Source organism: Babylonia areolata, chromosome 24 (assembly GCF_041734735.1).
Source record: "Babylonia areolata isolate BAREFJ2019XMU chromosome 24, ASM4173473v1, whole genome shotgun sequence".
In the NCBI taxonomy this organism is placed as follows: domain Eukaryota; kingdom Metazoa; phylum Mollusca; class Gastropoda; order Neogastropoda; family Buccinidae; genus Babylonia; species Babylonia areolata.
This window is the reverse complement of record NC_134899.1, coordinates 16,887,297-16,902,113: the sequence shown is the minus strand read 5'-3', so window position 1 is coordinate 16,902,113 and position 14,817 is coordinate 16,887,297. Positions and strand designations below refer to the sequence as shown.

At 39.1% G+C, this 14,817-nt stretch overlaps 1 protein-coding gene across 1 annotated transcript; it reads left to right on the top strand.

The window, feature by feature from the left end:
* Nucleotides 1-1,726: 1,726 nt before the first annotated feature.
* Nucleotides 1,727-14,174, top strand: LOC143298760 (xaa-Pro aminopeptidase 3-like). Its single transcript, XM_076611702.1, has 7 exons — nt 1,727-1,794; nt 3,564-4,457; nt 5,598-5,685; nt 6,022-6,156; nt 9,563-9,750; nt 10,031-10,151; nt 11,011-14,174. Exons 2-7 carry the CDS (start codon nt 3,570-3,572, stop codon nt 11,181-11,183), a joined length of 1,593 nt encoding a protein of 530 aa, XP_076467817.1. The 5' UTR covers nt 1,727-1,794; nt 3,564-3,569; the 3' UTR covers nt 11,184-14,174.
* The last annotated feature ends 643 nt before the right edge of the window (nt 14,175-14,817 follow it).

Genomic DNA, 14,817 nt, shown 5'->3' with positions numbered 1-14,817 from the left:
ATTTACATTACACATTATGGCATAAGGTGGGAAAGGCAATGTTTTTTGAATGTGGTCGGGCAATAGTGTTGTTTAATTGTTTCTGGGAGTGAGTTCCATAGGGTGGTGCCTGAGTAAACCAGACTGGATTTGAACAAGTCAATTCTTGGAATTGGGATATGGACTTTGGGGGGATTCCTTGATGAATTTACAGAAAATTTGTCTTTTAATGTTGGTGGTGCATGAACGAACGAACGAACGAAATTTTATTTTACGAGGGTAAAGGAGTAAGCACAAAGTACTTGTTTACATCCAGCCCTCTGGGCAAGAATGATAATTTAAAAAAAAAAAAAAAAAAAAAAAAAAAGGAGAAGCGAGAGTCAATTCACAACACTAACATCAAAATTACAGAGGCATGTGCAAACATAAACATAGAACTTATGTACAATACAATATCGCGATAGATGAATAACAACGAGGACAATAGGGTAGGGGCATGGTGGAGAGCGGAAGGAAGAATGGACAAGGGGAAGAGTAAAGAAGGTAGGGGAGGATGACTGAATAGACAGATATAGTGACAGTGACAGTGGAGACAGACATAGAGAGAGACTGACAGGGGAGGAGAGAGGCGTGTATATATTGACAATCTATACATGTTTGTTGTTTATAATTGATATGTGTCACATAATCACATGTTTTTCAAAAAATGTGCACGATATATGTTTTTAAAGTTCGGGATGCTTTTTACATTGTTTACATTGAGGCAGGATAATAATTCATTCCATAAACAGCCCCCTGAATAAGACAGACTATATTTAAAAAGATCGATCCTTGGAAGTGGTACCATAACTTAATGAACATGACGATGAGTGTTGGTTACAAATTTATTCTTTAGTGAGGGGGGAGCAAATCCAGACATGATTTTGAACATAAATAGACCTTTGTTAAATAGAAGTTTTGTTTTCAGTGGGAGGTTATCGACAGCTTTATAATCAGATACAGTCAATGATGAAGATTTTAAAAGACTCAATTTTACAGCTCTTCTATGCAGACTCAATAGAGGTTTTATAATACTGTCACTCGCCGAATCCCACAATGTCGAAGCATAGTTAATGTGTGATTCTATATAAGCACTAGCACTGACAAATAGTTTTCGGCAATGAAGATCCAAAACGTGTTTAATTCTAGGCAATTGATAGATATTTCTTGATACCTGTTTGCATAACAGAAAAATACGATGTGACCATGACAAATTATTATCGATAGTGATGTCAAGGATTTTATGGTGGTCAACTTCTTCAATCTTGTTGCCTTTGATGAAAATAGGCGAACAGTTTATGGACATATTTTGACGTTTTTGCCTTGTTGTGATTATTAGGAATTTTGTTTGTTTTTTTTAGGCTGGAGATACATGTGGTTTAGTTCGGACCATTCAATCAACTGGTCAATACTTTCCTGAAGAAAAAGGGAAACGGTGCATAGGTTTATGACTAGTATGAATGGTGGTGTCATCAGCAAACATTTCAGAGAGAGACAGAGAGACATAGAGAGATGGATAGAGAACGTCAGATCCTTGGGCACATCGACATGACGAACTTTGCTATACTTCATGAAAATGAAGAAAGAAAAATAGTAGTAAAAATAAATTAACAAGGCAGGTTCGCCTTGCCAAGCTCCACATTCAGCAAAATCGCTAAACGGTTTTGACCGTTCACTTTAGTTTCGGTTTGCAGCTTCCGGTGCATCGGTCTGAGTTGACCTCACGAAGAAAATGCAATCCTCGAAGTTTTATTGTGGAAGTTTGTCAGCCCACAGGTTAGTGAATGTGCGTTCTGTTCTCTATGTTATGTAGCTTAGTTGGGATTTGGAACTTGCTGTAGCACTCTCGGGTTAAATATTCAAGTAATTTTGCTTACTTCAAGTAACACCGGTATTGGTAACGCAGCCGTGACAGTGACAGTGGAAGTCCGTGTCGTGATGATGAAACAATGTTGTATATACAGAGATTTTTGTTGAGTGTTGGTTGATTTCTGCCTTTATGTGCAACATACATTTTTTGCAGCGCGCGCGCGCGCGCGTGTGTTTGTGTGTGTGTGTGTGTTTGCTGGGGACCGTGAATAAGTGTGTGAGTGAATGTGTTGGACGGGAAGTGAAGGAGGGAGGGGTCCCCATGGCTCTTGTGTTTTGTCACATCTTCCAGTACACATACATTGACAATGATAGCATTTGGAATAAATGGGAAATGGGCGAGATAGCCAAGTGGTTGGAGCACTTCAATTTGAAATTAAAATGAATCTGAGGGTCTTGGGTTCAGTCCTTATAATAAAATAAATTGGAACCTTCAGTCCTTGTGGGGATGTTATTTCATATGGCCCAAGTTTATGTGCACACATGCAAGTATTTAATCCATGTAATGTGTATACATACACATGCTGAAGTTATATCCCTAATTCTTGTCAGTAATTTTTATTTATTTATATATTTATTTTTAATTGAATCCATTAGTGAATATCAGTCATTGCCCTCACAATTATTGCCAAATCATATTATATTGAGTATGTTTATGTTTCCATTATCCATCAAACTCTGACATGCTGTACAGGATGTTGCACATTTTACCTTCTGCATTCATATGCACATAAAGGATCATTGCTGGTCTACCTGCACATCTGCTGACCCGGGAGATTGCAAAAATCTTCACTTCTCACCCACCTGGTGCCATTACTCAGATCAAAACTTAAGACACTTGTCAAATTGAAAGTGTAACGCTGTAACCCCGCAGCTGTCACTCCTATTTTGGAAATTTGTATGAATAGTATACTTAGCACACATTATGTGATGATAATGGTCAGAACAATGATCTATGGTTTCTGATAGAAGGAGAATATGGATTGATATATATCTATATATCTATATATATCTATCTCTCTCTCTCTCTCTCTCTCTCTCTATATATATATATATATATATACTACTTTTGTACTTAAACATAAAAAAATAAAAATAACAGTGTGTTGTAACTTTGTTTTGAGAGCAGTTCTAAAGAAGTGATAATGGCTTGTCTCAGATTTAAATAGTGGTATTAATATCCACCTGGGAAAATGTGGCGAGAGATAAGTATCTGAATTTAGTGTTTCGCAATGCAAAGCTTAGACTTGATGATAGTTTTCTTTAGGGAGATGGGACATTTAGTAATCTTTTATAAGATGGGAAGGTTGTTTTATCTTCCCTTCCCTCCCTCCATTTTATTGAACTTTTTGTATTTTTGTCTTCCACCCTTTTTCAGGATTTCATTTTTACTTTCTTTATGCTTGTCTGTGTTTTCTTTTATTCTCTATCTCCTGTCTAATTCTCTCTCACTTGCTCACTTTTCTACCCTTAAAGCTTAACCCTGTCCTGAGGGCCACTCCAGGGTTTGTCAGCAGCTGTTATAGCACTGGCAGTGCACAGGGAGCTATCACTATCTTTAGTACCAGTGTTAGATCACCAGAGTGCCAGATAAAGGGACACTGCAGTTAAGTTTTTGTTTTGTTTTTTGTTTCAAATATTTAATGACTATGGTCATGTTTACTTCTGTATTCCAGGAGAGTATGATGGTGAAGGTGACCATGGCAAGGTTGCTATGCTACTGGGGCATGACACAGACCAGATGCCAGCTGATGCACACGCACAAATTATTTGCGCCTTCCATCTATGCCTGCACAGTGAGGTCAAAAAGAACTAAGACATGGGTTGTACAAAGTCTTGCCAGCTCCTTCCCAGTCCAAGTGCGATGCTTTGGCCAGCCTGTTGCCCACACACACCCCCATCTGTTGAGCAGTGGGGAGGTGACGCCCAACATCACCAAAGAGGAATACAGAGAACGGCGGAGCCGGCTGGTTGGCCGGGCACGTAGCAGGGAGGGGAGCCTGTCTTCCATCACCGGTCACCTCTTCATCTTTCCCTCAGCATGCAGAGTTTACATGGCCAATGATATTCCTTACCCCTTCCGCCAAAACTCAGATTTCTTGTACCTTTGTGGCTTCCAGGAACCAAACAGCGTGTTGGTGATCCAGGCAAAAGACGATGCAGGTGTGTCAGCAGACAACCACACAGCGATTCTGTTTGTGCCCAAAAAAGATCCGCACAAAGAATTGTGGGAAGGGCCATGCTCGGGGAAGGAAGGGACTGTGGAGCTGACGGGCGTGGACAGTGCCTATAACTACAGCGACCTGGAGGGGTTCCTTTACAACTTCTGCAACCAGCACCACAACTTCAAGCTGTGGTACGACTTCATCTCCCCGGTGCAAAACAAATTTCACCGAGACGTCATGTCACAGATGATTGGTCAGGAGAGGCATGGAGCTGTGGAGACCACACGGAAGCTGATGCACGAGCTGCGAGTTGTGAAATCTGTGGCGGAAGTGGAACTGATGAAACAGAGCGTGGAGATTGCGTCACAAGCTTTTGGATCTGTGATGAGATATTCTCAGCCCAAGGCAAGTCCTTTTTTTTTTTCTTTTTTAAAAATTTTAGAATATTTTTTATAGTCTTTATTGCATATATACTGTAGTCTACCTTAGTTTAGCCCGTATTAAAAATTTTTTTTTAGTTAAATCTGTGCATAGGGTAAAATGCCTTGGAAATGCACCCCCTCCCCCTCCTTCTCCCCCTCCTTCTCCCCCCCTTTGACAGAAAATAGAATTACCATGAACTAAGTGTTCAGTTTGCTATTTGTCACAAGGTGCTTTACAAAGCCATGCACATTATAAAGATCTTAAGATAAGGAATAATATACTTGCATGAGATGTTGATGTGTCATTTGTCTTGTCCATGAGGCTGTGTCTTCTTTCACTGAAGCTTTCAGAAGCTAGCTATTTGTTCTCAGTCTCAGCCTAGTTAGTGCTGCATGGGGAAAATAAGCAATTAAATGGACCCCTGCAAAGGGTAAATTACTTAGTAAATGCCCAACCCCCACCCAAACTTCAGGGTGAAATTTGTGTCGAGTGGGGGTGGGCGCTTTCAAGGTAGTTTGCAGTACTTATGTTTTTTTCAAATTGATATGAAATTCCAAAGGGTATTTTCACCATCATTTTGAAGTCAGTCTTTCTTTCAGAAAGTCAGGAAACAAAAATAAAAACAAGACATTTTTGTGAAATCATGTTTGTGCAAACTATAATTATGCATGGGCAGTCCTGACCTGAAAATATATCTCAACAGTAAAACTAAAAGGGAAACATTACCTGAAATTGATGCCAAGCCTTACAACATGTTTTTTCAGATGTTACCTCCCTTTCAGTTTCACGTTGTTCAGTTTTCAGGAAGTTTAAAAGTTTGAGAACTGATCCATACAATGATACATACATAACACCACATCTGTTTAAAAAAACAAACAAACAGGGGGTCATGGGGGGGGGGGGGGGGGATGGGGGGGGGGGATACTTTACCAATGTGTGTGTGCATGTGATCTGTATGTGCATGCAATTATATGAGTGCATTAGTATGGTGTATGAGTGTTTGACAACTTGTGTGTGTGTGTGTGTTGTGTGTGTGCATGTGTGTGTGTGTGTGTGTGTGTGTTTGTGTGTGTGGTGTGCGTATGGGTGTGTAAGACTGTGTTGTGTATTTACCTATGACAGATCGAAGAATCACATCTGTGGGCAAAGATGGACTTTGAGTGCCGCATACGAGGAGCCCAATTCCTGGCCTATCCCCCAGTTGTTGCAGGTGACTGCCATCATTATATCATTAGTTATTATTGATTTCATCTTTTTTTTTTTTTTTCAAGACTTCTGAATACTTTACTACATCTCTCACAGTGTATTTAGTTTAGCAAAAAGTAAAAACATGAAGCAAAATAAGATATAATAACAAACATGATCAAAGTGACAAAGATATGATATCAAACATGATCAAAGTGACATTTTAAAGTGAAAATGAAACGCCTACTGTGAAGCGAAGCAAAAACAAGACACTGATCATAAACATGGGGTTTCATCTGAAAATTAAAGGCATAGGATACATAATAGATAATGTATTAAAGTAATGTGTGTTGTGCACTAGGGGGCTCCCGAGCCAACACAATCCACTACACGGCCAACAATCAGGTGATTGCTGACGGTGACCTTGTTTTGATGGATGCTGGGTGTGAGCTGCACGGGTACTCCTCTGACCTGACGCGTACTTGGCCTGTCAATGGTGAGGCTGAGTGTTGAGTAACAGTTGATGCAGGAGCTTCTTTCTTTGCTACATATATATTTGATGATACTTTAATAATGTCTTTTGGCATGTGAAGATCTTGGGTTTTTTTTTATTCTGGAATCTCAAATGTCTTCTACTGTTCTGCAGTCCATCATTTTTGCTTGATTTGTTCAAAATACATTTCACATTTGTTTGGATAGTTTTGGTGACTAAGTTCATGTTCCAGGCAGAACTTGATGTACCATCTCACCTGCAAGACTAGTGTGAAGACACACCACTCAAGTCAGGTGGAGGGGAGAAAAACCTCATCCTCAGGTTTGGAACTGGTAGTTTGTGGTAGTTTGCTCATCAAGCACGGTGTCCACAACCACTGTTGACAGCACCCTTTTGTGATAGAATCAAGTGCAGGGCACACTATATCTTCAATCTTTACTGGGCCTGTTGTACTCATCATTGAAAAAAAAAAATCATTTGATATGAGATTAACTCTAGATTTTGTGTGCTTGCCTCAAATTCTATAGGGTAATCTTTTTTTTTGCTAGTTTACTTTGTCTTGATTAATGAATAAAATAAGTAAATGAGTCATTTTTCAGTGCTGGTCACACAAAGTGGGAATTGGAGGCAAAATTAAAACTGGTTAAATACAGTTTAGATTGGTTGTTAAAAAATCTAAATCTCTTATATTTTCAGGCACAATCGGAAGAAGAAAACAAAAGTTACTTATTTCCATGTTGTGCATGGATAATGTGGGGATGTGCATATCAATAATGCTTGTTGCTGTGTGATTTGAAGTGCTTTCTACTGGATACAAAAATCTGACAGAAGCAATTAAATTTCCTTAGAAGACTTCTGGTACACTTGGCAAATAACAACAAATATCAGTGCATTGTTTTTATGCACTCAATGACGCATTTTCAGCATACATAGAAATTATATGTGGCAAAGTGTTATAATTCTTGAAATTTTTTTTCCAACATTTAAACAGAACTTTGTTGAGATGAAATAATATTATGTTATGCATCTCATGAATTCGGAGAAACACAGTGATTGTCAGCATACAACACAAACTGATATTCTCAGAGTTATTGGACACTAAATCTAAGGCATAATGCTTATCGAATCACACAGATGACAAAAAAAAAAAAAAAAAAAAAAAAAAAGGAATGATAAATTCAACACTGAACAAGAAGAAGTTGTGTGTATTCAAATCTTAATCTTCTCTTTTCAGGCTGTTTTTCATGTTAAGATATTTGATTTCATTGTTCTTTTGTTATTCAATGAAAAATGTTGTGATCCCCAAAAGCCTCTCTTTCACTCTTTCTATGCTAATGTACGCTATAGCATACCTCATGCGCTCAACGCTTTGTTAGTACGCTATAGTATACCGCAAGTTTAAAAATTTGTTGTTTATAGATTAACGGTCTTAATGGCACAGCTCTGTTCTACAGTTACCCAAAAGTGCACATGTACTTTTATTGTGGCTGAGAATGCCTTTGTTTGAGTACAATACATGCGAGCGTACAGTCACCCAACTCAGCCGTCTTGCTCACTCACTCAACAAGATGATGTCTCTGTCAACTTCGGCAAGTACTGTGGCTCAAAGTCGAATGCAAACTGATTCTATAGTAGATATCCACTGTGCATATACATTTGCCCATTCAACTGCTACAGTTAGGAAGTGTCTATGGTTACAAAAGACCACATTTGTAAAGTTTCTGTAATAATTTGAGAAAAACTCACCCCCTTAATGTCAGTTGTGAAAAACATGGATTTTTTTTCTTCCAAAATATGATAGATCAGTCAGTAAAAAAGTGAGTGCTCTGAAACTTTGCCAAATGTTAGTACATTCTATTTTTTACATTAACACAAAATTTCACAACTCTATGTACTTGCATTCTTTTTTAGTAACTTTTCTTGAAACATAAACAAACGGCCAGTACAGAGTATATGAAGGAAGTCATCGGGCAGTATAGAATGAGTTAAGTGGAGTCACATGGTGCAAGTCTTAACATAACACAATCAACACAGTGGCTGAAATCCATCAGTTAAACGAATTTATTTCAAAGAAGGGAAGTAAAGTTGATAAAATAGAAAGTATTTGATAGGCCTAAAAGACATTGAATTTTCCAATTTTGATATGTGTGAATGCTTGTGACTTGCTGTCATTGATTAACCCTTTGTTGTCAGAAAGACTTGAGGGAATTAACTGACATGAAAATCCAGTTTGACATCTCAAAAACCAGGGTCTTCGATGGTTTCATGGCTATGTTGTTTTTATCAGGAAGAAAAATGTCCATTCTTTGCCTTGCAATGACTGCGGCATCTGGAATTTAAGCAAACATTTCTTTTGATTGAGATTTAAAGTAAATTTGCTGGAGAAAAAAAAAAGTAAAGAAGGATATGGTAGCGATAACCTTGAACCCATACCAACTTCCGTTTGTGGCTTCATTGTTGAGTAAAAGTGCGTTGAACCCTCATGTCCAGTGCAATACCAACGATGTGGAAAGATAAGCTTTAAACGATGTCCCGTGTGACAAGATTGATTGTGAGCATGTTTCAAAGATGTTATGTTGAGATTTGGCTTTTCACCAGTCTTTTAGACTCATAAAATGAACTTACTGAAATGTTTACCTGTAGTTTTAATGAGGCACAACAGCAGCAGTGTTCCTTTTCCCTTTTTTGGCCACCATTTTCACATGACGTTATGCATTTTATTTTGCAACATTTTAACCCAAATTTTGCTTCCCACCCCCCCTTTTTTTTTTTTAACAACTGTACATATGTAGAGATATTCAATATTATTATGCACCACACATACTATCACTCATCACGCCAGAACATATTGTTTTCCTGTACAATTCATGCACTGAAGTGAGTAACCTCTACTGATGACTACCACTGAAGAATGACCCAACATGTCTTGCAAATAGCTACTCCTGTTCTGACCTTGTGGGTCTCACAGACCCACACTTTCTAAAGAATGAAATATATCACAACAAGAATGTGTGCCGTTTTTGATATCCTCTTTTCAGCCTCAGTCTCATGCACATCTGCCATTTTTGACACCATGTTTAATGAATACAGCTTTAATGTTAAAAAAAAAGTGACATGGTCCCACAGACCTACGGTGTACAACAGGGTGAAATACGTTCATGAGAATGGGATTGACAGATTGAAAACTTAGAAATATGTGTGTATATAAATATATCACAATTGATTTCTCTCAAATTGGATTGGACAGTGAAAACTGTGGTCGATATGGCACTGGAACCATGGGACACACATTTCCTAGTTGAGTGTGCATTACTATTAGGCCATGCTCCACACAGACACACATGCAAAACAGTAAGAGTGGTGGAAAAATCAACAACAAAAAAACCCCAAAACAACTGTGTATTTGCAGGCAAGTTCAGCCCTGCTCAGCGAGCACTGTACGAAGCGGTGCTGGCAGTTCACACAGTGTGCGTCTCCCTGAGTACGCCCAGGAACTCTCTGGACGAGATCCACCGGCAGATGCTGGCTCTGCTGGGCATAGAGCTGCAGAAGCTGGGCATCGTGTCCCAGAGTGCCCCTGCTACCGATGTCATCAGGGTAGGTTCTGGAAGCAGTCACCTTCTGCTTTGAAGTCCCCTCTTTAGAGTGAGAGCGAAACCAAAGATGTGATGAATGTCTTGATATTCCTCATGACCCCAGTACACTTGGTGAAATATGTTGTGTTCTGCTCTGTTGAGTTTTGCTTTGCTGTGTCCCAAGTTTTATTCCAGACAGTTTGTTTTCACAGAATAAGTTTAGCAGATGTGGTGTAGAGTACATGGATTTGTCCGAATGCAGTGAGTGAGTAAGTAAGTGAACTAAGTGAACTGTTTGACAGAAAGCCCAGGAGCTGTGTCCCCACCATGTGGGTCACTACCTAGGGATGGATGTCCACGACACGGAGGACATCTCTCGCCGCGTCAAACTGGTGCCTGGCATGGTCATCACAGTGGAGCCAGGTGGGTCATCTGATGACTGCCATCCCACCCCACCCACCCCCGCCCCCCTACCCTCCATGGGGATGCTGGGGGGATCTTCCAGTTATACATGGTCCACAAAAAGTTAAGGGATCTTGACACAGTTTTTTTTTCTTTGGGTGTTTGGGGCTCTTTCAGGGTTCACCAAATGTTAATGACCTTGCACAGTTTTCTTGTTGGGGGGGGGGGGGGGGGTGGGGGGGGGGGGCATAGTGAAATAATGCTGAATTTTCGGAAAATGGCTGTGTATGCAGCCAACGTCATGAGCATCACTTTTAAGCAGAGGCGCTTTATTTTCTTGCACATGCACTTCTGAAGAGCCACAAGCATCATTGTTTATATGCCATTGAATTATTGTAAATTTTTGGCTCAAAAATATTTTTTCAATTGTATTTTTCAAGCTGTTCATGCTACACGTGTGCCTGAAGTGGCCGTTTGTGTGTTCATTGAAAGGCCAGTGGTAGACCATGTATATAAACAGCCTTCATAATTTAGATGATCGAAGTTTTATCATTTTATGGGAAAATATCGCCTTATTGTCCAAAAATCACATACTCCTTTCTTTGTGTGTGTGCAGTACAGACAGGAATTATCTTTTTTTTGTTTTGTTTTGTTTTCCATGATTCTGATCTTGTCTGAAATCACCACATATGAATAGATTAGATTCTTCAATGTCTATAAACTCACACAAAATATGTCTTTTGGCTCAAGTGCACATGACATTGAACACATAAAGCACAATCACTTTTAGAACATGACCATTGGTTAAAATTTGCATCACAAGATCTCGAATGAAAGTAAGTTCCACTGTTGACTCTTGTCCTTTCTCTGTCTCTGGCAGGCATCTACATCCAGAAGGACGACTTGTCAGTGGATGAACGGTTCCGCGGTATCGGCATACGCATCGAAGACAACATCTTGATCACGGACACGACGCCAGTCAACCTGTCGGAGAAGTGCCCTCGAACTGTGGAGGGCATTGAGAGGGTTGTGAGTGGAGCCAGGCAGCTTTGATGTTTTGTTTTGTGTGAGGCAGCCTTTTTATTTTTTTTAGTAATTCATATATATATATATATATATATATATAATGTAAACTTTGTTACAGCATGTCAATGGTCTAAGGATTTTTTTCCCTCCTTGTGTTGTACTCTTGGCAGTAATCAACAAAAGATACTTCCTTCCCCCCCACTGCCTCTTTCATTTTTTATTGTTGATGTGCTTTGAAAAAAAAAAAAAAAAGAGAGAAAATATTGATTTCAGTTTAATGAATGAAAATTATCTGTGGCATGATTATAGCTTTGTGTTTAATTGAAGGAAAAAGTGTGACTAAAGCTTTGTGTTTCGCTACAAAATATTTCACTTTCAGAATTACAAGTTTGAGTTTAGATAAAAGGTATCTGCTTGACTATAATTAGCACGACTAAAGCGTCTGTGTTTAATTCCTAAAATTTAAATATCAGTAATATGGCTTTAAGTTTAGATGAAAGATATTGGCTTGACTGATCAGCAGTTCTGTGTTTGATGCTTCACATGAAACTTTTAACCAATATCCTTGTCAAAACATTTTCTGGTCTTCCATTGTTTGTCATTGCAAAAGATGATTTATTAATCATTTATTTGAATTGTATAATTGTATTGTATTTTATTCTATTTTGTTTCCCCATTTATGTGATGCAGTTAGCATTGGACTTTTAGTCCTAGGGACAGGTTAGAATCATAGTAGCAGCGTCTGATGGAGATTTTCACATCCTCCATAGCAACAGATGTGCATGCAGAAAATGAAATGCACACATTATAAGTCCAATAAGATCTCTTAATTCATGTGGGCCATCTGTGGTTTATGGAAACAAGAACTTACTCAGCATGCACAACCTTGAAAACGGAGTATGGCTGCATACATGGCAGGATCGAATCAGTCATGCATGTTAAAGTGCATGTGAACATAAGAATGAACATGGGACTCGCCGCCCATGAATGAAGAAGGAAGAAAAAATCGTTTTCACCACTGGTGGCATTTCGTCTTTAACTATTTTGATATTATCTTTCTGATCAAGTAATTTTTAGCAACCATGTTTTGTTCCATTAACTAAAATTACTCTGACATAACTGGTCAGCTTTGTAAGTTCCATTAACTAAATTTATACTGACATAACTGGTCAGCTTTGTGAATTAATGTCCTGTTAACTAAGACTGTTGTTACAGAAACTGTGTATTGTACAGTTGAACTGACATCATCTGGTCAGTTCTGTCATATCTGAGGCTATACCAATATTAATTTGTCATTGTGATAACCTTGTATTGTCATATCAGCTAATGTTGTACATGCATGCATGGTTTAGTACGACATTGTTGGTGAGTGGCCACAAGACATTGTTGTCTAATTTCTTAGAATGAAAGGAAGAAATGGATGTGAATCCACAGGATACAGAGTATGGAACGGAGTGCCTAAATAATGTGTAGACTGCTTGGTATGGAATGTTTTTAGATTTGTTTGAAAGCATGCGAGTAAGGGACTACTTCTTCCAGGTGTGACGTCAAGTTTTAAGTTTCTTGCTGTAGAGAAACAATGATGGGTGGTGTGTTCAAATGATTTGAGGGTTGGATTCCTTGCCAAAGATTCCTCAGTTTGATTTCCAGTTTGAATCCGGGTTTCAGCTAACCTTGTGGGCTAAGCTTGGAGATTTTCCTGATCTCTCAGATCAACATAGATATGTGCAGACCTGCAAGTGCCTGAACCCCCGTCATGTGTATATACATGCGGAAGATTAAATATGCACATTAAAAACTTGTAATTCATGCCAACATTCAGTTGGTTAACTCAGTCGAGTCGCAGACAAGACCATGCACCAAGGAATTGCATGATTTTTCATGATTTTTGAAAATCACAAGAAATCAACTCAGATACTCAAATTAGTGATCAAAAACTGCAAGACAAAAGGTTTATAGATATTCTTAACTCATCTATGTGGATGCAGATGTAACTATTCCACAGTCCACACGAAAAGGTATCCAAACAATCCGGAGAAGAATAGATTTCATGGTCACTGCACTATTCCAGTCACTATTCTATCACTGATTACATGTTCGGCTCCTCAATATCATTTTTACACTTAAAAACAACACTATAAAAGCTTCTTATTTGTCTTCTTTGTTGGAGCCTTTTTCTGACACTAATTTATCAGGTTTTTTTGCTGTCAAAAACATCAAGTCAGTCAATCAGCCGCCATCTTACTGAATCCATCGTCTATATTTAAGACTTTAGTGAGTTAGTCTTTTAAACAAACTCTCACACAAATGTTCATGCCGTGGTCAAGGAAGGTAAATCCATTTAGAAACATCTGTCATTTGCAAACATATGTTATTTCCCTTAAAGCGTTGCAGTCTCAGTAAAAATTGTGAGATAACTGCTTAAATGTAAGCAGAGCAGCTTCACTAAGGTCACGCTCTGCGTACATGTCTGCGGAACAGCACAAATTAAGGAAACAACATACCCAGCATGCATAGCCCAGAAACGGAGTATGGTTGTCTGCATAGTGGGGTGAAATGGGTCATACACATAAAAGCCTACTCATATATGAGTGAACATGGGAATTTCAGCCCATAATGCAGAAGAAGAATGGAGGCTAAAAGCAGGTGACAATCAGTGGGTTTAGAGGTGCTCTTAACTTTTGTGTGAAGGCCAAAGCGCTGAAAATAGCAACCAAAAGTATGCACATATTTTGATATGTTCCATTGCTTATTCTGCATGTTATCTGTACAGTTGCATTGTTTCTTACATGTAAAAGTTATGAATTGTTCAGTGTTGATATTTCCACTTGTGTCTTGCAAAAATATCTAAATAACACACATGCACGCATGAATACACACATCCGCACAAGCACATGTTCATTCACGCACACACACACATGCATACACTCAAACACATTCGCATGCACACACACACACACACACACACACACACATTCTTTTGATTCTATGTGTACCAGTTTTCCTCCTCAGGGAATAGTAGGGGGTGGGGTGGGGGTTCAGGGCATGAAGGAAAGGGGAAAAAACCCTCAAAGAAATGTCTCTTCTCTCTCTCTCTCTTTTTTTTTTTTTTTTTTTGGGGGGGGGGTGGGGGGGGTGGGGGGGCTGCCCCATCATCTGCACTGATTCAGTGGCATTATCCCATGTGGCTCATCGGGAATCCCCCAAACCCAAACAGCCATAACTAGGTGCATCTGCAGCAGATTCTGAACTGGTAACCCATAAGGGAATTATCGATGTTAGGTCACCAGGTGGCAATACAGAGGAGACCCTGTCATGTTGCTGTGTTGTTCTCTCCAGTGTTCAGTGGTGCCTGTTCTGATTCATCATACACAGAACACCACCTTTTAAGCCCTGTTTTGAACACGATAATTGTTTTGTTGTGGCGCCTGACAGAGTTTGCGTACCCTCCAGATTGGAGACGACCACCACATCCCTTCAAAAACTTTTCCATGAATCTTCAGAAATTGAAGACCTTGACATGAACTCACCTCATGCATGGATTAGAACTGAGGTTACTGTGACAGCAGGGCATGAAAGGCCACAGAATATGGGACAATATTTTCTATGTTGATGATGGATGAGATGATGAAGATGGCGTTTTTGGACTTCTGTAGTCTAA

Bases quoted from the DNA above. Each gene is read 5' to 3' on its own strand.
- LOC143298760 (XM_076611702.1), top strand. From the start codon at position 3,570: ATGATGGTGAAGGTGACCATGGCAAGGTTGCTATGCTACTGGGGCATG. The intron at 5,686-6,021 runs GTGACTGCCATC...GTTGTGCACTAG, and splicing joins CTATCCCCCAGTTGTTGCAG to GGGGCTCCCGAGCCAACACA. The intron at 6,157-9,562 runs GTGAGGCTGAGT...GTGTATTTGCAG, and splicing joins GCGTACTTGGCCTGTCAATG to GCAAGTTCAGCCCTGCTCAG.